General features: G+C 50.1%; 1 protein-coding gene across 4 annotated transcripts; it reads right to left on the reverse strand.

Moving 5' to 3' along the window:
- Positions 1-1,794: 1,794 nt before the first annotated feature.
- Fam107a (family with sequence similarity 107 member A) lies at positions 1,795-25,400 on the reverse strand. Of its 4 annotated transcripts, none has more exons than XM_047531424.1 (4): positions 23,398-23,525; positions 7,682-7,856; positions 5,461-5,617; positions 1,795-5,009 (listed from the first exon to the last, which is right to left on the reverse strand). In XM_047531424.1, exons 1-4 carry the CDS (start codon positions 23,474-23,476, stop codon positions 4,902-4,904), a joined length of 519 nt encoding a protein of 172 aa, XP_047387380.1. In that variant the 5' UTR covers positions 23,477-23,525; the 3' UTR covers positions 1,795-4,901. The 4 variants fall into 4 exon arrangements, with proteins under 4 accessions (XP_047387380.1, XP_047387379.1, XP_047387382.1 ...); XM_047531423.1 differs by lacking the exon at positions 23,398-23,525 and adding an exon at positions 25,358-25,400 and having other exon boundaries at positions 1,796-5,009; XM_047531426.1 differs by lacking the exon at positions 23,398-23,525 and adding an exon at positions 13,655-13,812 and having other exon boundaries at positions 1,796-5,009.
- Between the last annotated feature and the right edge of the window lie 602 nt (positions 25,401-26,002).

Consider the following 26,002-nt stretch of genomic DNA (forward strand, 5'->3'; position numbering starts at 1 on the left):
AAATAAAACAATTTACTAATAAATGCAGCTCATCTCAACTGGGAGAAACCCCAACCAAAAGTAAGTGAAAGTGGTAGTTTATATATCAACTTCAATAAAGAACAATATGTTTATGGAGAAATAACAGGGCAAAAGAAAGAGTTTCAGTTTAGTTTTGTTTTGTTTTTGGTGCAGAGGATTGAACCCAGGGGCTCTTAAACACTGAGCCACATCCCCAGCCTTATTTTGTATTTAGAGACAGGATCTCGCTGAGTTGCTTAGGGCCTCGCTAAGTTGCTGTGGCTGGCTTTGAACTCTTGATCCTCCTGCATCGGCCTCCCAAGTCGCTGCCCTTAGTTCTTATGTGGACGCTGGCTGGTTCTAGGAACCAAATTAATACAAGGCTGATTGAGAAGAGTTTTATTAAATGTACATGTACATGAGGATCTTCACAAGGGTGAAGTCCAAGAAATGATGAAAGCATGATGCTTTTATAGATTTTAGTCATAAAGAACAATAAATTTGTAAAGAAATAATGGAACAAATGGGTCTTAGGACTAGGGTAGTGAATTTCAGGACTGATACCAAGAGATAAATGGGGACACGTGAAAGTGAGTGGAAGATGAGAGTTACCTCAACAAATGTGTGTGTTTCAGGTTCATGATAGCCCCAATTACCAGGCTCTGGTGATCAAAGCTCCTTTCCTGCCTTGGTATGGAGACTCTTTATGGCTTTACAGCAGAAAAGACAAGCCAAATAGCCCTTTCTGAAGTTATCGTTGCTCAAGTGATTATAGTTTAATCTACCAATTTCTCATATTTTGAGACAACAGATCTCTAACTCCTTCAACAGGAAGTGTGTAGATGTTGACATATCATTTTATGTTTTAGTTTTTTTTGGTACCAGATATTGAACCCAGGGGTGCTCTTAACCACTTATCCACCTCCCCAGTCCTTTTTATTTTAAGACAGGTTCTTGATAATTTGCTTAGAGCCTCGCTAAGTTGCTGAGGCTGGCCTTGAACTTGTGATCCTCCTGCCTCAGCCTCCTGGGTTGCTGGAATTACAAGTGTGCACCACATCTGGCAATGTTGACATTTTGCATGGGGCCTTGTTTAGAAGAAGCATCCCCCCACCCAAAAAAAAAAAAAAAAAAAAACTGAGGAGAACGAGTGAGTGGACTGGGGAAGGTTCTGAGGCCCAGGTAGGGCGGCCTGGGGAAGGATCCTCCTGGGCCAGGGAAAGACACTGAGGTGCGATGCACGTGGAGAGCGTGGGGAGCCAGGGCAGCCAGAGCTGCATGAGTGAGGGGGAGAATGGGGGGAAGGTCAGAGGTTAAGAGGGAGCCAGACACACAGGACCTTTGAGATTGCAGGAAGGACTGGATTCTGGTGGATGGCTTTGTGCACAGTGGTTAAGATCTGCCCCAAAGTAAAAGAGGGTCATTTGGCTGCTCTGTGGAGTACAGGCAGTAGGAGGCAACGGATAGCGGTAATCCAGATAAAGGAGAGGCACTTTCTCTCCACTGTGCCCAGCGTGCCCCCAGTGTGCTTCCTGGCACAGAGTGGGCATTCAAAGAACATTTACTGAACCAGTGATATCCAAGTTCCAGCTTTCAGGATGGTGACAGGTAGGCTAAATGAGAAGGTATAGAAAAAGAGACCCCAGCTGGGTGCCTTGGTGCACACCTGTCATCCTAGTGGCTCGGGAGGCTGAGGCAGGAGGATCGTGAGTTCAAAGGCAGCCTCAGCAACTTAGCAAGGCCCTAAGCAACTCAGTGAGACCCTGTCTCTAAATAAAATACAAAAAAGGACGGGGATGTGGCTCAGTGGTTAAATGCCCTGTGTTCCATCCCTGGTATTCTGCCCCCACACCCCCCAAAAAATAGAATAAAAAAGAGAACCAAGGCCTACATAGCTGAGGATCCTGATCCAATAGGTTGCTAAAGGAATTTTATAACTTTTGTACACATAAGAGGTTCATTACTGACCCACATACCCAGCCTGACCCAATAGGTTTCTAATGAGAAAGTGAAATTTGAATTTTAGCATGACCTGCAGGTATTTCTGGGTAGGCAGGGCTGGCCATCTGTATCAGTTAGGAAACACTTCTGATGATGTAACAGAGATTGACTAACAATGACTTAAGCAAACAGGGATTCGTTTTTATTTACAAGAATCTGGAGAAGGACAGCTGCTGGCATTGGCTTGGTCAAATGACGATAGGTTTACATCTCTCTGATTCTCTTGGCCTTTCTTTCATGCAGCAGAAATGGCTGCTGTAGCTCCCGGTATCATAGCCTCAATCAAGGCAGGAAGGAGAGGGGCAAGGGGAGGAATCTGCTATGCCTCTTCCGATCAGAAAAGCATAAGCTTTCCCAGAAGCCCCTGCAGACTTCCATTTAAATGTTATTAGCCATACTTGGTCACAAGGTCACCCCAAGCTGCAAAGAAGACTAGAACAGTGAGAATCTGGATTTAAACATTTGTTGGTGGGAGGTGACTAGAGAGATGGAGTTGGGACTGACCAGTGGAGAGAACAACAAGGGCATCTGCTGTGCTCCCCTGAATGACATGGTACTTGAGGTTCCTTCTGCTTTTGGGGCTTCCTCTTCCAGAAGCACCTCTGGGGACCATGGGGTGGAACCTCAGGCATTCCCTTGGGTGATCCTATTCAATCTTTGCATGTTTGAATAGCATGTAAACCCCTGAGGGTGACTTCTTGGGGGAACTGACGGCCTTATGCAGGAATCGACGCTTGAAATAACTTGACCACATTCTCGTCAAGACAGTCACATTCAGGGACATTTTTAGAGCTTGGCTTATGCACAGGCACGCAAGCAGGCAGCGCAGCTATCCTTACGCCCCTCTGCTGACCTCACCCATAGGAGAAGGACAGCATCTTCAGTCACCTCAAACCATCCAGTTAGGGTTAAGACCCGGATGAGGGGGGAAGGGAGGGGGACGGGAATAGGAAAGACAGTGGGATGAATGGGACGTCACTTTCCCATGTTCATATATGAACACACGACCAGTGAAACTGCACACCATGTACAGCCTCAAGAATGGGGAGTTGTACTCCACATGTGTAGGATGTGTCAGAATGTGTTCTACTGTCCTGCGTAACTAAAAGAACAAATTAAAAAAAGAAAAAAAATAGACCAGGATGAACCCTTTCCTCCCTGGGTCCCACCTTGCTTCCAGCTCTCAGAGGGTGTCCCGAGGCAGCTTTGGGAGGAGGGAGAGGAGGTATTTTCTAACACAGCTCTGTCACTTTAAATGAAGGGCTTAGGAAGCCCGAGGCAGGGATTTTATTCTTTAGGGGGAATGAAACAAGCCTGTGTTTAGTCTCTAAATCTTTAAAACTTCATAGGAACAAAAGGTTGAAATATTTGGGTCTCACGCAGGCAGTGAGAATGGGGGAATTCAGTGGAGCGGCTGCAGCTGGGCGGGTCTCTTCACAGGACGGGCTGGACAGGGACGCTGGACAGGCCAGGCCGTACACGTGGCAGTGGGGTCTTCAAGCTACCGTTTGTGCTTTGACAGGCCTGTTGGGAATCATGGCGTAGCTGCTTTCCACAAGGTCGTAGAATTATGGAAGGTGGAATTATGCTTTTTGGCGAGAACTGGGTAACGGTGTGGTCACACCAGTAAGGAACACAGTTGGCAGTTACATGCAACTCTGGCGAAAACAGCAGTCCCGTGACTAACACGACTGCTCTACCAGGCTTCCAGGGCCAGGAGTCCCAGCAGGTGGGGTGGGTAAGGAACCGAGAGTCCTTGGGCTGCACAGGTGGCACTGGGAACCCCAGGGCAGAGGTCCATGGGAGCTGAATGACATTTCCAATCTGTGCACCCACCACCTCCCTGCACCCTCCAGCGTAGCTCAGGGTGGTCCTTAAACCAGCCGCCGCAGACTCACCTAGGAGCTTGTTATGTATGCAGAATCTCAGCTCCTGCCCCAGATCTACTGAATCAACTGCTTTTTATTTTTTGACGGGGGATTGAACCCAGAGGCACTTAACCACTGAGCCACATCCCCAGCCCTTTTCTGCATTTTATTTAGAGAAAGGGTCTCACTGAGTTGCTGAGGCTGGCTTTGAACTCTTGGATCCTCCCACCTCAGATTCCAGAGCCGCTGGGGATGACAGGCGTGGGCCACCACGCTCAGTCCTGGAAACTGGTTTTTAAGGAGATCCCCAGTGATTAGTACGCACGGCAGTTTGTGAAGCGCTTTTCTAAACTGGGAGCAGGGACCGCTGCATCCCCGCTAGGGTTGGTCCCGAGGCCCAGGCAGGGTGGGCTGGGGAGGGGAGGAAAAGCGCGGGCCTGGGCGGAGCTGGCAAACCCTAAGAGACCGCCTTGGTTGGAACCCTTCCCTGTCACCACACTGACCTCCTGGGGGCTGTCCTGCCCTGCTCATCATGGACTGGATTAGCCTTTCTCTGCTCAGTGGCTTTTCAAACAGGTGTTCCCCAAGCTAAGCTCTGCGTAGCTGCTGCTCACCTGACCTCAGGTAAAACCGCAGGCAGAACTGTTCTACACCTAGAGCAGCTAGGCTGCTCCCCGTGGGGCCTTCGGGTCTCCAGGTGGGAAGTCCTGGGCAGAGTGGAGGACCTGTTAGGACACAGGGGTCCTGTCCTTCCTTTCCAATTTGGCCAGGATGGTTTCCGGTGCGGGGCTCAGACTCAGGGAGGGCTGCCTTGGAGAAGGTTTCCTGGCCGTGGATTCCTCCTGGGGCAGGAGGCAAGGATGCTCAGGATAAGTGTGGGAGCTCGGGGCCCCCAGCTTCCCCGGTGAGCCAGGCCCCTGGGGGGATTCACTTCTATGGGAGCAGGTGTGGCAGCCCCGAGTAGCCAGGTGCAGGGGCTGGAGGAGCGATCTGGGCCAGGCCAGGGGTGCAGGGTGGGCCCAGCCGCCATCTCTACAGTGCCCTCTCGTCACTGCCCAGGGTGGCAATTCTCCGCAGGTTTTCCCGGACTTTGATAAACTCAGGGGCATGCTCCTCTTCCTTTTCTGGCGGCTTCTCCAGCTGAAGGAAACAGAAGTGGTGGTATGAGGTGGGTAGGGTCAGGGACTCCTGTTCTCAACAGTCATGGGGTTTGCGCCAACGGTCCTCTCCACAGAAACAACCTGCGGATTGGTTTTGCCACCAGCCTGGTCATGCGGGGGGCAGCAAGAGATTTATTTCTCCTCGTTAAGGCAGATTCAAATCACTTGCCTCTGGGCCTCCTGTAAATTGGTAATATCACCTGACTCAGAGGGCAGTTTTGATCCTCAGAACTTAGCTTGTAGTATACTGGGCTGACCAAGAGGTTCAGAAAGGGAAGCCATTTATCCAAAGTCACACAGCAAGGTGGCAGAGTGAAGGCTGGGGCCATTGCCAGATTTCTGGTCCAATGTCCTTTCTGCTGACCCTCCTCCCAGGCCCAGGAGACAGCCTTGGAGAAGGCTGGGGCCGGGACTGGGTGCCCCCTACCCACCTGGTTCAGCCTCTGCTGCCGTCTCAGCAGCTCCTGTTCAAAGGGACATTGTAGCCGCTTGGCCTCCAACTCCTCCTTCTTCTTCTTGATGAGCTGGTTCCGGCGGCGATGCTCCAGGACACGCTGCAGCTCCGGTTTACTGTCCACACCGAGGCCCCTGGGGTGGGGGAAGCTGTTAGGAGAACCCCTCTCCTTCCCACGTTCCCCCAGTCTCAAGGGCTACACCTGGTGGTGATACCAATCCCACCATGATCTCCTGCAGTCCTCCTGGCACTGAATGAAGATACCAACACGAGTGGCCGCTCCGAAGGGCCCAAGTGAGGATCTGACCCCGGCCTGTCTGACCGCAGAGCCCAGGTTTGGCATTCTTTCTTATTTTCTTAGGACAAAGTTTCTAAAGGTGGAATACTTGGGTCAGGCTTAAAAGATGGCGGGCACATATTTCCATTTGCCTCTAGAAAGGTTGTCCAGTGTCTGCTTCCATCAAAAGTATCTGAGGGCATCTCTTTCTCCCCACCATCACCAACCAGTCCTTTTCTATTTGAGAATCTGAGACGCACAACATAATATCTGGTTTCATTTGCTTCCTTGATTATTAGTTACATGGAACAGCTTTGGATAGATTTACCAGCCAGCATTTCTCCTTTTGTGAATTAACTGGGCCTATTTTGTTCATCTTTTCCTTGTGGATTATGAGATGTGAAGATATTAGTATTTTTCTGTATATATATATATTTTTTTTTCAATATAACATATTTATATTACAAATATTTTCCCTGGTTTGTTTTTATTCTATTTTTGATTGTGGTGATGTTTGTTGGCATTTAAAGGGGATGATCATGGGCTGAGGTTTTAGCTTGGTGGTAGAGAACTTGTCTAGCATGTGTGAGGTACTGGGTTCAATTCTCAGCACTGCATATAAATAAATAAAAGTCCATCAACAACTAAAAAAATAAAAAAAGGATGATCATTCTAAAAATAAATCATAGAAAAAATTCTCATGTTACAATAATATGCAAAATCAAAACCAGCCTAGTATACAAAAGATTATATTTGCTAGAGTGCACGGTTCCCACAGCTGAAACCCAGAACGGTCATCACGAGCGGCTCCAATACCAGAGCTGGCCAGCAGAGGGAGCTATGAAGGCACTCTTGCCTCGGTTCTGGGACTGGTGAGTCTGGAAGGGTTTCCCAGGCCTCAACGGGAAGCCTCAGTCTCCCTGTCCCCCACATCACATCCTGCCGATTGCTGAGTACCTCCCAACGTACCTCGAGACACTGCATCCTCTGGGCATCGCTGTGGAAGAGCCAATCACCATCCTGTGCCTCGCCACAACATGGGTTCTCCCACCTCATCAGAGGGACCTTTCTGAGGCACTGATCAGACCATGAGACCCCCCCGGATGGTACCGCACCTCACAGTGTCTGCCCCAGCCGCGCTGAGCTACCTGTTTCCTATCAGTATGCACCTGCTGTTCTTTCTGCCATCGCCCAGCTCCTTGACGTCTGTTCCCGCCTGACTTGAGCGGAGGCATCACCTCTTCCACGAAGTTATCTTGGACCCTTCTAAGGTCCCTTCCCTAGGGTCCCAGACCCTCTGCCCCTGTGGAAGCCACATTGCCTGGTTATGTGTCCATCCTCTTCTGCCAGGGCAGGAACTGAGTCCCCTTCCTTCTTGTACCTTAGATCTGGGCACAGCGCCTGGCACACTGTATGTGTTCAGCAAATATATCTGGAGTCCCGGCATGAAGCAGGTGGCTGAGAGGGAAAATGGGGCTTTTCTTTTCTTTTTCTTTTTTTTTTTTTTGGTACGGGATTGAACCCAGGGGCACTTAACCTCTGTGCCACATCCCCAACCCTTTTTTTTTGTATTCTATTTTAGAGACAAGGTCTCACTGAGTTACTTAGGGCCTTGCTAAGTTGCTGAGGCTGGTTTTGAACTTGTGATCCTCCTGCCTCAGCCTCCCATGTTGCTGGGATTATGGGCGTGCACCACCGAGCTTGGTTAGAATGGGGCTTTCGGAGGTTCTTTGCTTCTCAGGGACCCACAGGGTGTTTGGACCTTCACAGTTTCTTCTGGTGATCATGTGAGCAACCCTCAGCCCTCCTCAGCCTCCAGGAGCCCCAGGATGCCTGCTTCCATGAGGGGTACCTCCCAAGGGCCAGCAGGCCTGGGGAGGTGCTTGCTTGCTGGGCGCAGGCAGCCAGGCTCCATCCCCACCTTCTATGGTTCATGAGCAGCTCGCGGTGCAGTTCCTGGTGACTCCGGGAGGCCTTCACAGGGTTCAGCAGCTTCTTGGGCTTGATGAGCTCCGGGTTCCACTCTCTGTACTCTGGCCGGGCCATTAGGCCCCCGATGTCCGCCCGCTCCCTCTGGATCTCTGAGTACATTGAGGCTGTAAGAGATGGACAGAGGAATTGTCAGAGTTGGGTTCATGACCCCCCATCCCTGTGGGGCATAGCCCAAGGGGCAGGATTTTTTCTCAGGTGACTTTCTTTCTCTTTCTCCTTCTTTCTTCCCTCCCTCCCTCCCTCCCTTTTTCCTTCCTTCCTTCCTTCCTTCCTTCCTTCCTTCCTTCCTTCCTTCTTTTTTTTCGAGACCGGGAATGGAACCCAGGGGCACTTAACCACTGAGTCACATCCCCAGTCTTTTTGTATATTTAATTTAGAGACAGGGTCTCACTGAGTTGCTTAGGGCCTCACTAAGTTGCTGAGGCTGGTTTTGAACTCGAAATCCTCCTGCCTCAGTCTCCTGAGCTGCTGGGATTACAGGCCTGCACAGTCATAGGATTTCTCTTCTTTTGATGCCTACTTTTATTACCAAGTTCCACTGATCCTTTAACTGAACTGTTCTCAGCTATACCCTTTCTTCCCCATGTCCTCGGCTCTCCTCATTGGTAAACCACATTCTAATAATTACTCTGACTTCCTGGCTGTTCACCCAGTCCCTCTACGCCCCAGACCCTCCAGAGCTGCGTGCTTCCTCAATCACGCCATCTTTAAAAGAACTAACTGTATGTTGCCAAAGTGATAAGGCAGGAAACAGAAATAAACAGTACAACTTTAGAGAAGGAGATGTCAGAATGAACGTTTGAAAAAAACATACCTTCGTACCTAGCAAAGCATCGGGAGAGGGAATTCAGTCATGTGGCCAGATATGAAATGGGAACACAAAACCAAGAGTTCCTCCATAATAGAACAACCAGTCAGAAAGTGTGTAATAATTAAGAAGTTGTGGATTCCATAAATGTTTGACCTCCTATAATCTTCTGGGTTCTGTGGCAGACACTGGACATGCAGAGGGGCACTGGGCAATCGAGGTCCCCACTCTCACAGAGCCAGCACCCTGAGGGGAACAGCACTCACACGCACACCAATGAGAACCGTTACAGATGCTGAAACAGGCGGGCTCCATAGAGTTCAGTGAAGACTCGTCTCCAGCTAGGTGCAGGGGAGGGCCTCTCTGAGGAGGTGACATTTAAAATCTGACAGTTGAAATGGAAGGAGGCTGTCTGGGGCCTGGTGAATAGTGTGTGTGACTCATGCACCTTGAACAAGCTGGGTCTGTTCAGGGAGCACAAAGACACTGTGTCTGGGGTGTGGTGAGCGCGTGGCAGAGAGTTTGGAGAGAGGGTGGACGGGTGGGTTTAAGTCTGGGAGAAATCGTGCGTCTGATTCGATTTTTAAAAGGTCATTCTGGCTGCTGTGTGGAGAAAACTGTCAGCAGGTTTTGGGGATTTTTTTTTTTTTTATGACTTTGGTCCTTCATTTCCAGTGGGCAGTCTCTGTCCCTCTCTGTCCTCTGACTGGCCATAGGTCACCAGAAGTCAGGGTGGGGTGACTGCTGCAGGATCAGGTCTCAAGCTGGCAGGAAAGCTCAGTGTACGGGGTCGCCCTTCAAGAGGGACCTTGTCAGGAGGATCGTGAGTTCAAAGCCAGCCTCAGCAACTTAGCAGGGCCCTAAGCAACTCAGTGAGACCCTGTCTCTAAATAAAATGTAAAAAAGGGCTGGGGATGTGGCTCAGTGGTTAAGCACTTCTGGGTTTGATCCCCAGTACCAAAAAAAGCGGGAACTTTGTTTGGTCTAGCCTGTTGTTGCTCCCTTGAGATTCCTAAGACATCTCGAACAAGTGGCCCTGCATTTTTATTTGGCACTGGGTCCTGCAAATGATGTGGTCACTCCTACACCCAAGGTCCCATCGGTGGCCATCCCTGGCTCAAGGATCTGCTCCAGACCCTCTCCTCTCTTCAGATTAAATCACTGGTGTGGTAGGTGAGCAGGGGCCCCCAAGGATGTGGCTGGTTCTTTAGCCCAGAGCTGCAGCTGGGGAAATCTGCCTTTGCCTCTCAGGGTGCCGAATTAGGCAAACAAAACGGGGAGAGCTGTGTACACAGCAGTGTCAGGGGTGGGAAGGGGTGTGCTAGGAACCCCTGGGTTTAAGAGCCGCAGAGCCAGCCTTCTCGCCTTTTAATTTAATTAAATAAGACCTCTATGTAAAAGAGCCTTACACAGATCTGTCACTAAAGAGGCCTCTCTCCCAGGAGTTCTTTACCACTGAGCCACATACCCAGCCCTTTCTATATTTTATTATTTAGAAACAGGATCTCAATAAGTTGCTTAGGGCCTCACTAAGTTGCTGAGACTGGTTTTGAACTTGTGATCCTCCTGCCTCAGCCTCCAAACCTTGGGATTATAGGCAAACGCCACCACACCCGGCTAAAAGAGGCTTTCTGGAAAGAAGCCTTGGGGTCGTGCAGTGCACCACCTTGACTTACTGTAAGGGCAGACCTGGGACCAACACCGAGTCCTCATCTCTGTGCTATGTTTTTGCCACGTGCTGTACAAGGACAAAGCACAAGAAAATGTAGACTGTCCTGGGAATCAATTGGGCCTCTTGAGATCTGGGGTCATTCCCAAGGTTGCCGGGGTCTCTGGAGAGATTGGACACCAGGGGGTCAGTAGCATGATGGGGCAAAGGGCTGAGGTCATCTCTAAAGAGCAAAAGGTGAAGGAGCCATTCAGACCCGGGTTGGAATCTCAGCTCTGTCCGTTCTTAGCCTAGGGCAAGTTTACCTACCTACCCTCTGGATCTGCAGTCTGAAAACTATACCCTTTGGCCCAAAACCCACCATCGGGGAACACAGCCACATCCACTCAGCACTTACAGCCAATGGCTGCTTTCCTGCTTCAACAGCAGAGTCAAGGTGGGACAGTTGCTCTGACTTTAATTGACTTGGGGCCAACTTGGCCTTTGAGATTTTTTTTTGGCGGGGGGGGGCGTAATGGGGATTGAATGTAGGGTCACTTGAGCCACATCCCCAACCCTATTTTGTATTTTATTTAGAGACAGAGTCTCACTGAGTTGCATAGCACCTCACTTTTGCTGAGGCTGGCTTTGAACTTGTGATCCTCCTGCCTTAGTCTCCTGAGCCACTGGGATTACAGGTGTGAGCCACCGAGCCGGGTGGCCTTTGAGATTTTTTTTTTTTTAAATCCCCAGGTGATTCCGATAGTCAGCCTTCTTTGCAAATCATGGAATTAGACAAAGAAACCAAAGCAACCAAGCTTCTCCGTGTTGGCCCGAGTCCTTGAGAGCAGGTCTGATGAGAGCACATTTCTGAGCAGTGGTGTGAAATGGTCTGCAGAGGTCTCCAACCTCTGGGGACCGTCCTCTGTAGAATCATGCTGGTTGTACATTGATGAACTCAAGGGCTGGGCAAGGGAGCCAGTAGGTGACAGCTTAATGGAGTGTCTTGCATGACTATAAAATGGGCAAATAATTCTCACTTAACATGCAGAGTGTGCCGCTGACCTCATCTTGGAAGAGGTGGGTGTAATAAGAGGTCGGAGGAGAGACAGGAGCACCTTGCTTGCTTCTTTCCCGGTTCTGCTGATGACCCAAGAGGTCCCCGCAGCTCTTTGCTTGAGGCTCTGCGGTACATCAGCCCTATACCAGGCAGGGCTCATCCAGGAACCCTAACTCCCAGGGAGAGCTCACCAGGCTGCTGGGGTGGGCATGTTAATGTTAGGGTGGCAGCTTTGAAGCCCCACATTGGTGCCCTCCTGGGCACCATTAAAGAGAGGGACAGAAGGGGGTTGTACTGATGGGATTCCAGGTCCTTGAGACCCCAGGCTCTCTAAGGTCTTGCTATCCCCTCTATCTGCCTCTCCTCTCCCCTGATGTTCTGTTATGTGTCTGATGGCATCAGTTACAACAAATGACATATAAACCGGCAAATCAACATGGTTAAAGCAGAAGTTTCAGAAGAGGCAGGTTTGAATCATGCTGGCAAACTTTCCTAGCTGAGTGACCTCAGGCAAATGGCTTCACCTCTCTGGGCCTTTATACAGTGGGGATAATGGCAATACCTACTAACAGGGCTGTTTGGAGGGCGAAATGATTTAACGTGCGTGTTGTGTGTAGCCCAGTGCTTTCCTGAAGGGGTCTTGTGGTGGACATTTAGTTTGGTTCTTATAATCAGCCTGCATTCTAGCTGAGAAAATCAAGGCTCAGTGAGGCAAATAAACGGTGGAGGCAGGATCTTTGGGCTCCAAACTCTGTCTTCCAGGTGCAAAAGATTTTTCAGTTGAGAAAGCAGGTTTGGGTGTAGCCTAAGAAACCCCAATGCAGAAGTAATGTGAGCCCATTTTTTAGATGCTAAGGGAAGGACCATTAGCCCACATGAAATGCAATTTTGGCTGAGGCACATCAGCTGGACCTGGCAGCTTTTGGCTAAAGCCAGAACCCACAGGGAGGAAGGAGATGACCAGCTGGTGGCCTTCCCTCCTCGGGCTGCTGGCCAGTCTTCACTCCTCCCACCCCACACTCAGGACCTTCCTGGCTCAGCATTTAACAGGGTGGCAGGGCAGAAGAGAAGAGAGGTTTTTAAAATAACGGCTGGCAAGGGAAAAAGAAGCATTCAGTCTGAGTGACAAGCGTGGCCACGGGATTTCCTGAGCCTTCTCGCCTCCCCCCTCCCCCCCCACAATGGACCAAGGGACCATTTTTATTTCGTCAGCCAGCAACTGAAGCCCAGTGTATCTGGAGGCACCTCCAGATTTCCTAGCAGCCTCAGGCTGATACCCAGAAGCCGATCACCCCACTTCAGGATCTCTTGTCCATTTGGATGCAATGACTCAAGACAGACTCCAGACAGACTTCCCTTGGCCTCAGTCCATCGTAACTTCCTGATTTGTGAGGAGGTAGTCTGGTGAGCATTGGAATCCATTCTATAGCAGAGTCCTGGGCCAGACAGGGAGGGTTCTGAGTGAGAGTGGTGCGCTGTGTTACTGGGCTGAGCAGGGAACAAGTACCGGCAGACCAGGTGTCCTGTCCTGCTGGCCCCGCAGTGACCAGAGGCCAGCCACTCCACCTGGCAGGGACTTCCCACCTGCAGAGCTAAGAGAGTCACCCAAGATCTAAGCCACCCAGAGACATGGGTGCTGACGCTGCTGCCAGGTCAGAGGCCACCCAGTTGGGTAGCAGTTTCAAAATGTGACATATATACAATCCTCTAGCACCTGACTTCTGGCCCAATCTCAGACTTGCCTTCTACTGCAACACGCTGAAGCCAAATTCACCAGAAAGGCAGGCTGGCACCTAAGTGACCTCGCCACGTGTCCTCCACCGGGCTTGGGCACCTAGCAGCCAGATCTCATGAAATTCCCCTGACAGATGGAGGAGGGGGGATATCATGACTCCTTTGGAGACAAGACACTGGCGCTCAGAGAGGTCATCTGATTTCCCCGCTCACACAGCCAGTGAATAAAAGGAACTAGAATCGGAGCCGAGCTGTCTGATGCCCCAACCTGGGTTCTCTCAGTGCTGGCAACCAGCGCTCAAGCAAATCAGCCCGCATCCCCGCCATTGCCATGCCATGCTCTGTGGTGAGGGATTTAGGTGAGGTCGTCCCGGGCGTTAATTCAGATTCCTCCGAGTATTCAGAAGCAGAAGGTCAACGGGAACACAGTGGCATCTGGGAGTCTATTTGTCTCCTATCCTTTCCCCAAACCCAGAGTGTCCGGAGGCTCCCCCCATGACCCCAAATCATCTCACCCATGTGGGGACCCAGCCCAGGTACCTGAACTCCGAAAGCTCAGCCTCAGGGCCACCGCCGTCTCCACCTCCCTTTCACCTCCTCCCCGGACAGCACCCCACCGGGCAGCAGGGCAAACAGAACAGAAGCCTCTTACTTCTGGCTCCGGGGTCCTTGAGGAGGGAGGTCAGGAGCGGTGTCGCCGGGCTCCGGGCTCCAGGCTCCGCCACCGGGACTGGGGAGGAGGGCCGCCTCCAAAGGGCGGTTCTTAAACCCCTGGGGATGGGAGGCGGCTGAAATGTGCCAACAAGTGAGGCAGCGCCGCATTCCTGTTTATTCTGCTATCAATAAAAAGGAACTGTCGCCGTAGCAACCCGTATTGCACTTGGTGCACGGCCACTTCCAGCGCCACCCGTGTGGAACACCGTGTCCGAGCCACCCGCCGGAGAGGCACAAATAAAGGTCTATTTTGTGGCAGCGACGAGGAATAAGAAACATGCCAAGCTTTGTTCTGAAGAAGGCCGGAGGAATTTCCCATTACCAGGGGGAGGGTCAGGCCCCAGTGGAGTCCAGCTCTTCCGGATGCAAGGGGAAGCCAGGCTTCCTGCAGCCCTGATGGGTTTCTCAGGAGAAAAGGGCCCTGGGGTGTCAGGGGCCGAGGGAGGGGAAAGGACACAGCACTGCGCCAGCGCTTGGTCTCTCACCAAAACTTCATGCACTTTCTTTACTTGAGACCCTGAACTTTTTCCAAACTTCACAGAGGAGCCAGTGGGAGAGTGTGGGGAAGGAGAGATGATAGAGTCTGGGTCCAAGCAGGCTCCTGGGTCAGTCCTGGTAATCAGTGCCCCTGGGCCTTGCGGAGGGGGCGGTCCACGTTTGTCAAAGTGGAGAATCACACAGGGGTTGGGAGATGACAGAGGAGTTGACAGGGGAGGCAGGCAGGCAGCGTTCAGCAAGTGGGACTTCTGCAGAGAGAACTGGACCCTGCACCCTCTGAGGGCAGGGCCCCAGCCTGGAGCTCTGTGCCTGGTGGAATCTGAGCCGTGAGTATTGGCCCAAGGAGAACACGTGAGTGTGAAAGTAAAGCACTACAGCCAGGCACGGTGGCACACACCTGTCATCCCAGCAGCCCAGGAGGCTGAGGCAGGAGGATCGCCAGTTCAAAGCCAGCCTCAGCAACTTAATGAGGCCCTAAGCAACTCAGCGAGACCCTGTCTCTAAATAAAACATAAAAAGGGCTGGGGATGTGGCTCAGTGGTTAAGCATCTGTGAGTTCGATCCCTAGTACCAAAAAAAAAAAAAAAAAGGCACTCTGCAGGACCCAAGTTCAACCTGGGTGCTCACAGATAATGGAGGCCTTCTCATTTCACAATCAGCTTTCACTTGAAAATCTGGAACTTTTCAAGCTTTTGGCACTGTCCTCGGTCCCCCAGTGAGGCAACTGGCATCCACTGGTTAAACTGGGCCTTCACCCCAGCCTTATTTTCTCAATCTTGGTTGGCTGGAAGGCAATGAGGCACAGACACACATCAAACTTGAATAGAGGCATTTGAAATGCAGTTTTGTGTTCTCTCTGGCTTGTATTTTTTGTTTATTTAACGAACACCAAACCCTCTTTTTTTTTTTTTTTTTTTTGGTGCCAGGGATTGAACCCAGGGGTGCTTAACCACTGAACCACATCCTCAGCTCATTTTTGTATTTTATTTAGATACAGGGTCTCGCTGAGTTGCTTAGGGCCTCACTAAGTTGTTGAGGCTGGTTTCGAACTTACAGTTCTCCTGCCTCAGCCTCCCGAGTCCCTGGGGTCACGGGTGTGCACCACTGCTCCAGGCTACCGAACACTCTTGAGTTCCTGCTGTATCCCTGTTACCGTTCCAAGTGCTGGGAATACAGTGTGAAGGAGACAGTCAGTATTCCTCAGGGAACCCACATTCAAGGGGAGACATGGACAATAACCAGAGTCTCTCAAGAAGACTTCCATGGTGACGCATGCTCTGTTGAGAATAACACCAGGTGAGGGAACTGCGGAGGGTGGAGGCTGAGAGAGGCTGCATCACAAGGAGTGAACCACGTGACTGTCACATGGAAGAGCCTTCTAGGGCGTGGGGACAGCTCATGGAAAAGCCCCAGAGTGGAGTGATAGGAGAAGGCCGGTGGCCGCAGTGTTGGGGCAGAGGGGATGGGAGGCCGGGTCGAGGCGGGGAGGGAGGCCATGGCAGGTCATGCCCAGCCGACCATTCTGAGGCCACCGAAACTTAGAGGGTCATAATTCCTCAGGCACAAAACAATGTGTGGTCCTTTATTCTTTCTAAATTCAGCTTTTCTAGAAATCCTTTGACTGACAGGCTCTCCTCACTTACCACCCTGCCCTGGTTTAACTTCACTAAATTCTCGTGGGACTTTCCCTGAGTTGTGCTGCTTTGCAAATCAGTGACTGGGGATTATAGTGGCTTTCCTGAACCAATTCCAGTGCCTTGGACGCTTGGGGAACTCAGAGGGGTCCTGGGGCAGGGGGGACTTCTGATAGCTTCGTGTCACTGCCCAGAGAAGACAGACTCCCATAACCCACCCAGCTCTCTCTAGGGGAGGGCACTCTGAGAGTCCCCATGCCAGCTATGACCTCTGTGTCCAGGACGCTCCTTCCCTTTACTGGAAGATCCTGACAGCAGCCCCCGAATAAGGGAGGGCCAGGGAGATTTGAGCAGGAATCCCCCAGGGCCAGGCGCCGTGTTTCCTAGGCAGATGGAGCTCCTGTACTCCTTCCGCTAAAACTCTTCTCACCATCCAGCTTGGGTGCAAACACATCAGACCTCCCCACCAGACTGCCAGCTCAAGGGCAGGGGCCTCACCTTATCCGTCTTAGAATTCCTGCCCTAGTCCCAAGGTGCTCCATAATTTCTGTTGACCCGGGGACACCAACAACATTGATGTCTCTGAGCCTGTGGGACACCACCCTGCTGCGTGCCTGCAAGCCTGGGTAACAGTAGGGAGATGGCAGTCCATGACCACCCTTCCCAAGCTGCCCCACCGATAAGAGATGTGACAGCATCCCGCGATAGGGCTGTCAATAAGCATGTCTGTTTATTGACTTGAAAGAGATGTCCCCTACATTGGTAGGAGAAAATCAAACTGCCAAATCACAAGTAGTATGATCCCCCGCAACCTTTTTTTCAGTGCCAGGGATTGAACCCTGGGGTGCTCAACCCCTAAGCCGCATCCCCAACCTTTTTATTTTATTTTTTAAAAATTTTATTTGAGACAGGGTCTCACTAAGTTGCTTAGGGCCTCACTAAATTGCTGAGGCTGGTTTTGAACTTGTGATCCCCCTGCCTCAGCCTCCAAAGCTACAGGGATCACAGGCATGCGCCACCACACCTGGTCCCCTTTTTATATAAGACAAAAAATTACTATGTACAAAGAGAACAAATCTAGAGGCATCTGATACTAATCTGTTAGCCGAGGTCAGTTCTAGATTCATGTGTCTCAAATATCATCACTAGATGTCATTAAAGAGGTATGTTAAAAATGGAATTACTGGAGCATGCTCTCAGTCGCCGTATCAGAAGCTTTGAGGAGTGGCCTCGGAATGTGGGTTTTAACATACTCCCCTGGGCACTTGTTGATGTCAAAGAATTTGAGAACAACTCTTCTGTGGCATAAAATCACAGACCCTTATTTGTTACTATATTTCTGAAATGTTTAAGGCTGATCCCCCCACAAGGGTGTATTGCTTTTGTTATGAGAAAGGAGTTATAAAGATTGAAAAATATGAGAAAAAGCAAACTTTCTCCAACAACCTCTAGCTAGTTTCAGATCCCATCTGATTCAGTTATGTCCTTTTTTATTTTTTTAACCAGAAATTGATCCCAGGGGTTCTTAACCACTGAACCACACTCCCAGCCCTTTTTTTGTATTTTATTTAGAGTCAGGGTCTCACTGAGTTGCTTAGGGCCTCGCTAAGTTGCTGAGGCTGGCTTTGAACATATCCTCCTGCCTCAGCCTCCTGAGTTGCTGGGACTACTGTGATGGGCTGACAGATCTGACTCCATGAGAATGTTATAGGCCAGACCATAAGGGAAATGGCTAAACAGACTCCATTTTGCTCTGAGACTCCATGTTAGGTAGGAAATAAGCTTCTCCCATGGGAACACCCCGCCTCTGTACCCATCATCAGTTACTTAGTGTGACATGTTTAACAATACAGAATGACAATTCCTATGAAAAGAAAAATTGCTCTCTTTTGATTCCTATTGCTCCTAAACAATGTAGCATGTGAACAGTGATTGTGTGGATGTTAGTAACCATTCTTTAGTTTGTACCTAGATAAGGGTCATTTTGACCCACTTTCCCCTCTGTCGATGATCTCATGATGTTAATGTGTAATTTCAAATCATAGCAACAAACACTTATGATTGATGTGATTTTTGGTATAAGAACCTCTATAACCCTATGGTCAGGGCTGTTCTCCCAATAGCCATTTTTGGGGCATTGTGTGAGACAGTCAGCCGGCCGGTTTAATAAAGACACTCAAATTTGGACTTCTCAGTGGTGATCAGTCTGTTCTTAAGTTGCGCCCCATAACAATTACAGGTGTGTGCCACCACATCCGGTCAGTTATGTCCATTTACAATATGGGAAAATAGAGGCTTTGGAGAGAATGCGTTCACTCCAGGAAATGACAGAATCCAAGCCCCGGGTGCTGCCTCTTGCCTCTACTTGGCCTTCCCATTCTTCACAAGGAAAGTACAAGGAGCCTGGGATCAGAATCTTGCTCAGCTCATGGTAAGCTGGAGATCCTAGATGACGACATCTTTTCTTGTCCCTTTAAAGTCTGATTTTTCAGGGACCAGGTAGGCCAAAAAGAGGGGGAGAGTGAAAAACAGAAATGTGGATGGACCTTTATTTTATTCATGTATTTATATGTGGTGCTGAGAATCGAACCCAGGGCCTCACTCATGCTAGGCAAGCACTCTACCACTGAGCCACAATCCCAGCCCCATAGGGGGCAATTGTGAGGGGCAGCAGGGACATTTCCGGCATTTAGTGTGGGCTAGGGCTGCATATTGCAGGAAAAATATTCCTTAAATGGCATTTCTTTCCTTTCTGCCCTCTTTTCTCCAAACTGAGAGGCGCTGAGAGCAGCTTATAGGGACCCACCAGCCTCAGACAAGAAGTTTCCATAGCAACTCAAAACTTCCTGTATTCAGTCTAAATGTCCAACGAGGTCTCTGAGAAGCCATCCACAAAACAGAGCCCCTTACCTCCCCCCACTGCCCCAAACATGCTCTGCTGAAAGGACATGGGGGAGAAGAAGTTGTACTGGCAGAAAAACTCGTCATGAGATCCATGGAGAGATTATAAACGGACCTGGAGTTGCCTGTACAACAAGTCTGAACTGGGAAGCATTTAACCCCGGGCAGGGATTTCAAGCGTGAACACAGGAAAGTGGGAGGGGGTTGGGAAGAGCCAAGAGTCCTTTTTCAGAAAGCTAGTTCTCAACCCAGCTGGGATTAGGCACAACTAATTTGATTTCTAAGGAGCAAAAGGACCCTGGGGTGTTCCCCACCCATGTATATTTTAATTTGCTTGTAGCCAGACAGAAACAGGATAGTGGATCTAGGGATAGGCAGAGGGATATGTGTTGGAGCGAGTGCGTGTGTGTAGAGAGGAACCTGGGCCGACCACAGCTTGTCAAACCAAGCAAACTTCCAGAACGCCTGACTGTGGTTACCAGATGTAGCAGATAAAACAGCAATACTCTAGTTAAATCTGAATTTTGGATAAGCAATGAATAATCTTTTAGTATAACTGTTATCCCATGCAATATTTGGAACATACATGAAAACGTTATTCCAACTGGGCATATACCCAAAGGACTTAAAAACAGCATACTACAGTGATACAGTCACATCAATGTTTATAGCAACTTAATTCACAATAGCCAAGCTATGGAACCCACCTGGGTGTCCTTCAACAGAAGAATGGATAAAGAAACACACACACACACACACACACACACTAGAATATTACTCAGTCATAAAAAAGAATAAAATTAGGGCATTTGCCAGTAAATGGATGAAACTGGAGACTATCAGGCTAAGTGAAATAAGTCAATCCCAAAAAACTAAAGGCCAAATATTCTCTCTGATATGTAGAAGCTAACACACAACAAGCGGGTAAGAGGGAAGAATAGAAGTCCATTGGATTAGACAAATGGGAATGAAGGGTAGGAAGGAGGAATGGGAATGGGAAAGAAAGTAGAATAAATGGGACGTCACTTCCTGTGTTCAAATATGAACACACAACAGTGAAACTCCACATCATGGACAACCACACGAAAGGGAAGTTATACTCCATGTCTGTATGAGATGTCAAAATTCACTCTACTGTCAAGTATAACTAAAAAGAATAAATAAAAAATTTTTTAAGAAAAGCAACTAGGAAACATTCATGACAAAAAAAAAGTGTTATTCCAAGATTCAAATTTAATTGGGTGCTCTGTGTCTTATATGACAGCTCCACTGACCGAGGTAGGGCTGGAGACTGTGCCTGTAACGGGCCTCAAAGGAGAGGCGTAGGTACCTGGGGAGGAACCTTCTGGTCCATGGTGCAGAGAGATGCCTTCTTCCCAGCAGGACCCTGGCCTGAGTTCCAGGTGGGATGTAGGTAGCACACCTCAGATGAACTTTTGCTATAAAGGACTGTGTAGCTTTCCAGGCATGACCTCATGCCACAGAGGTGACCCTTCCAGTTCAGTGGTTACGAGCATGGGTCCTGGTGTCAACCCAGGTCCTGGCTCCATGACTGGACGGTTAGGAGACCTTGTTTCTTCATTTCTGAACTGGGGCAGGTGTTCTTTTGAGGAACAACGCAGAGTATGGAAAGCCCTTTGTACCATGCCTGCCCAGGTTCAGGCAGTTATGTTGATAACCCACGTAAGAGCATTAGAGATTTTTGTTCAAGTGAAAAAAAAAAATAGGATTACAGACTAGAGTCCGAACAAGCTGAACAGTGTCCCACAAACATAGGGACAAACGATGATTAGCAAAGAATGGAAGGAGATATCCCCAAATGCCACCCGGGACTGCTTGTGGGTAGTGGGATTATGGGTTAGACGTCTCCCTTCCCGATTTCCCCAGATGGAGATGGAAGCATGTGTTAAATTAATGATGAGAAGTTATTTTGAAATAATTTGGGATGAACATTTTTCTAAAAGTGCAATGTCATTTGATGCTTGAATTGAGACCACTCTAATTGGAGATGGCCACCCTCTTGGGTATGATTCTGTTCTCTCCTCCTTGGGGACTTCACAAAGGGAAGAGAGGGGCTCACCTCTCCACTAAATGGCCACGTTGGCCCCATACTTCCATGTAAGATACCCAGGGAAATGGTTCTAGAGGTGCTCAGACCTAGCTCTGGATTTTTTTTTTTTTTTTTTTTGGTACTGGGACTTGAACTCAGGGGCGCTTAACCACTGAACCACATCCCCAGCCTTTTTGAGTTCTGATTTAGAGACAGGGTCTCAATAAGTTATTTAGGGCCTCAATAATTTGCTGAGCCTGGCTTTGAACTCACAATCCTCCTGCCTCAACCTCCTGAGTCACTGGGATTACAGGTGTGACACAGCCCTAGCTTTGAATCTCAGCTTTACCCCAATTAGCTATGAGACCTTAGACAAGTCATGTTCCCCTCCCAGCCCCAATTTCCTTGTATGTCCAATACAGCTTAAGGTGACTCACCTCCCTACGCTGACAGACATGCCTGTTTTATTGATGTTGATATCCCTGTGCCTTGCATACCACCTAGTGCGTAACAGAGGTTGCTAAATCTTAGTGGAATGAATAAACGAATGAACAGAGTTGGTGAGATAGTAGGTATAAGGCATTGGGTAGAGATAGTGGCAATAACAAGTGACCATCATTGTTACTATTCTCTGAAGATGTGTGGGCTTTGGTGCAGATGAACCTAAGTAGAAAGTGTTGCAGTCAGTGGCGCCCGCCTGTAATCCCAGCCACTTGCGAGGCTGAGGCAGGAGGATCGCCAGTTCAAAGCCAGCCTCAGCAACTCAGCGAGGTCCTCAGCAACTCAGCGAGACCCTGTCTCTCAATAAAATATATAAAAGGGCGGGCGATGTGGCTCAGTGGTTAAAGGTCCCTGGGTTCAGTTCCCAGTGTAAGACACAGAGTTTTCTGCCCTTTCCTGGGTGTGGTAAGGTCCCTTTGTAGAATATGAGCAAGCCGTTCAAGCTCTGGCCTCAGTCCCCTCATCTACTAAATGAAAATGACAACCAGCAGGGTCCTTGCACGGTTGTGAAGATTGAATGCCACAGTGTGCAGTCCCTTCAGTAAGTGTCCAGTAATGAGATGCTCACTCCTGCAAGGACATCCCTGACCGGGTCCTGGCTTCTAACTGTGTGGGTCAGCTAGGGGACACACCTGTGGCCCCCGAATGGACTCCAACTTGTTTGCTCTTCTGGATGGTTCGAAAGCTAAACAGAGGCTGGTCCCTGGAGCTCCAGGTCCAGAGGAAGCCCAAGGTCTTCAGATTGGGACCAGCCACCTCCGCAACTATGTAAGATGATAAGAACTGGGTGGGGACACTTAGGCAGCCGAGCTTTGTGCAGCCATCACCCGAGCTCAGATTTGAAATCAGATTCGTCTGATTACAGGGCTCCTCCCTTTCGGCCTGCCAGGCTCAGACAGTCGAGACCCTCCCCCAGGAAGGCGCCGCCAGGCCTCGAATTGTGGCCAGTTCTTGTTTTCGGACTTAAGAGAACCGTTGTTCCAAGGTTTCCAACCAGTACTGGGCGGGCAGCATGCCCCGCCCCCGGGGCAGGGCGGATCTTGGTAAGAAATGCAAGAAGTCCCAGAGCGCTCGGCGCAGGGGACCCAGGCTGGCCGATGCGCCACCTCCCGCCTTTGCCTCCGGGTTCCGCGGTCGGGCAGGACTACGTGTGAGGTGGGCTCTTTGCCCAACGCAGAGTGTAGCTGGCCGGTGAGCCCAGGTCCCCTGACACTTTGCAATCTCTTAACCCCAGTGGCGGGTACTCCAGCTGGAAGCCAATTTCCATCTTCCCCAATGTTTCTCCAAGCCCAGTTTTGGAAGGAAACGCCCCCAGGGCTTACTGAGCCCCCATTCCCCAGCTTTTTTATATCCCTATGTTTTTCTAAATTATTTTTACACTGAGCATATATTGGTTTACTTCATTTTCCGAATTAAAACAACGACAACTCTTACTGTCCCAAGTAGAAAAATAATACGTGCTTCCCGCAAAGACAAACCACCTGTTATCCAATTCCCATCCTCTGCAAAATAAAACCACCGTGAGCTTCCTTCCAAATCGTTGCACGCGTACGTATAAAAAAAACCGGTTCCTCACCCGCCTGGGACTTGCGCTCCTCCTCCCCCGCGTGCAATGGCCCACTGGACATTAGAAGTCCTTCGCCCGAGCGCTCGGCTGCTGGCGTTTCTTTACGCCCCGCTGCCGGCTGCTCCGGTGGTGCCCATTTTCCGCATCCCTGCCCCACATCTCCCACGCGCACTGACGCCTCAGTGCGCTGGCCCGGGTCTGTCGCAAGATCAGCCAGCAGCAGAACCTCGCAGGACTTTTGCAGTCAAGAAACTGAGAGTGAGTACGTGCGTGTCCGGGCACGTGCGTGTTCTCACATATTGGAAAAAAAGCAACATATCTAAGGCTAGATCCCCAAAAGGATGAATGTAGGAAGAAAAGCGGAAAAGGGAAGGGCAGACAGTAGTTGAACAGAATGACGGAAGGGAAGGGGCGGGGGCCGCAGAGCAAGAATCAAGGACAGAGGTGCCCAGGGGCTGCGCGCCACACGCCTGTCGCTCGCTCCTAGAGCTTTGGAAAGGGGGGGGGGGCGAGGCGTTGTCCCCACTTACCGGACCTGAGAAGCACCGCCCGGTAGAGCCCGGTGGCCTCTGCGGGCCCTCGTGCCCATTCGCCCCGCTTCTGCGCCATGCCCCGCGCCTCCCGCTGCAGAGCCTGCACCGCCGCAGCGCAGCCTGGAGCGTGAGCGTCTCCGAGCCGGCAGCCCAAACCCCGCCGAGGATCTGGTTACGGCGGTGGCCCAAGGGGCAGGCGTGGAGACGCCGACAAGGAGGGAGGAGACAGGGACAAAAACAGGTATCCTTGCCCAGGAATCAGGTGGCTTACGTGTGAGCATCAGGAGTGAGGACTCCCAGCCCCGGGGTTCCAGCGGCATCACTAGGAAAACGTCATGTCCCGGCCTGCCACCTACTCTTTCCGCTCCTTTTTTAAAAATTGATCTCTTTTGGTACTGAGGATTGAACCCAGGGCGCTTAACCACTGAGCCACATCCCCAGTCCGTTTTAGTTTTGATTTAGAGTCAGGGTCTCACTGAGTTGCTTAGGGCTCGCTAGGTTGCTGAGGCTGACTTTGAAATCAAGATCCTCCTGCCTCAGCCTCCTGAGCCTCTGGGATTACAGGCGTGTGCCACCGCCCCTAGCTTCTTTTCCACTCTTCATGGCCGCTGGCCTCATTGAAAGCTATGTGCAGGGTGTGCGATTCTGAAACTGCCACACCTGGGCTTAGATCCCAGCCCTGCTAGTTAATACCTGTGTGGTCTCACCGTTTAGTAACCTCCCCGCACAGAGCCTCCGTTTCTTCATCTGGAAAATGGGGTTAACGACATTACTTCTGTCCCAGGGTTGTAAGGTTCACTGGTACAATGTGGGCACATATAAAGGACTTAGAAGAGTGACTGGCACAAAACCAACTAGCATTAAAAAAAAAAAAATGCCCTAAAGCATCCCTGTGGCAGGAAGCACTGAGCATAGGGGACTTTTCTTGGGGGAAAAGGATGAGGGTGGAGGCCTGTGGAGTTCCATAGACTGGTGTCTCTGGCTTTGTGGAGTCGTGTGTGTGTGTGTGTGTGTGTGTGTGTGTGTATGTATGTGTGTGTAGTACCTTTAACAGCCAGAGATGGAGGACTCATCAAGAGTCTGAGGGTGGGTAGGTGAGGTCAACCACTCTGCTCTGCTGTCTGTTATCTCACGGACTCTTCTCGACAGTCTTGAAGGGTAGGCATTACCTCCAGCTTAGAGAGGAGGAAACTGAGACTCAGAGAGGTGAGGTGGCTTGACCAGGCTTGCCCTTCCAAGAACCAACCCAATTCTGGGCCCCTGAAGCTTGTGCCCCTGGAAGCTACAGCCCCCTATGGAGCTGTCCAGGGTGCTGGATGGCCTCAGTTCAAAGCTGTGCAGGGGTGGGGTGGGGTGGGGTGGGGGGAGCAAGAAATTGGGAGCTGGCTTTTGGGGTCTCAGGCACACGGTTCCGGCTCCCTCTGCCTTTGTGCCCTCTCCAGTCTTGGTGCCTGCCAGCTGATCACCTGCTGACCAAGTCCTCTTTGACTGGTCCTTGGTCACTATCCAGGTCCAACTTCTCTAATAGAAAGGTCCATGTATTTCTCTGCTCCTCAGACATGATCCAGGATCCCAAGGTGACTTGACGATTGCAGTTCTCATGACTGGCGACACTGGTCAATGACCAGCCTTCAGGGATGCCAGCCAGACCTGTCTGGCATGTCCCATAGCCTGTCATCAGGGGATGAAATTATATCCATTTTTGAGTTCATCTCATGTAATCCCTTCAATGGCTCTTGGGTCCCCTTACAGAGATGAGGAGCACCAAGATCGCATCACTAGTCTGCAGTGGAGCTGGATTTGAATCTAGATGGTGACAGTACTGACTGCAAGGGGAAAACCAAGCCGGCTGTTGAGCAAAGTGGGATTGTACAGAGCTGTGGGAAGAGATGTGGGCAGGAGGAAAGGGCCAGGCTGGTGCGGGTGGGGGGGGGGGTCCCAGGTGGGTCTGACTCACCTGAGCCGCTGCGTCTCTGCTTCTCATTTTCTCTGTGGAATCTGGCCTGCGGAGAGTAGCCCTTCTGTGAATGGAGAGAAAGGCTGGGTGAGGACCCTCGCTCCTGGGTGGGGGAGGGGCATGAGGTGTTCAGAGAGTCTCTGAGTCTTTTGATCAGTCTTTGACTGGCCAGAGTCAAAGTCCTCTCCAGTGAAGCAAATCACGACAACCTTTGGAGTGTGTGTGTGTGTGTGCGCGTGCGCATGTACTCTTTTTGTTTTTTTTTTAAGACTTTAGTTTTTAGAATTATTTTACATTTAAAGAGAAATTAAGGGATAGGGATGTAGCTCAGTGGTAGAATGCTTGCCTAGCATGCACGAGGCCCTGGGTTCAATCCCCAGAACTCCCCCTGCAACCTCACACACAAAGAAAAAAGGACAAATTTAAAAAGTTAGTATAGAGAGTTCCTTATAATCCACACTCAATTTCCTTATTATTAACATCATAGATAGATAGATAGATAGATAAATGTACATATATATACTGTGGTGCATTTGTTAATGCACCAATATTGATGAACCAATATTCAATTAATGAACCCATATTGATACATTTTCACTAATTAAAGTTACATACTTTATTCAGATTTCCTCAGTTTCTATTTTT

The sequence above is a fragment of the Sciurus carolinensis genome, chromosome 17 (assembly GCF_902686445.1).
Source record: "Sciurus carolinensis chromosome 17, mSciCar1.2, whole genome shotgun sequence".
Lineage (NCBI taxonomy): Eukaryota > Metazoa > Chordata > Mammalia > Rodentia > Sciuridae > Sciurus > Sciurus carolinensis.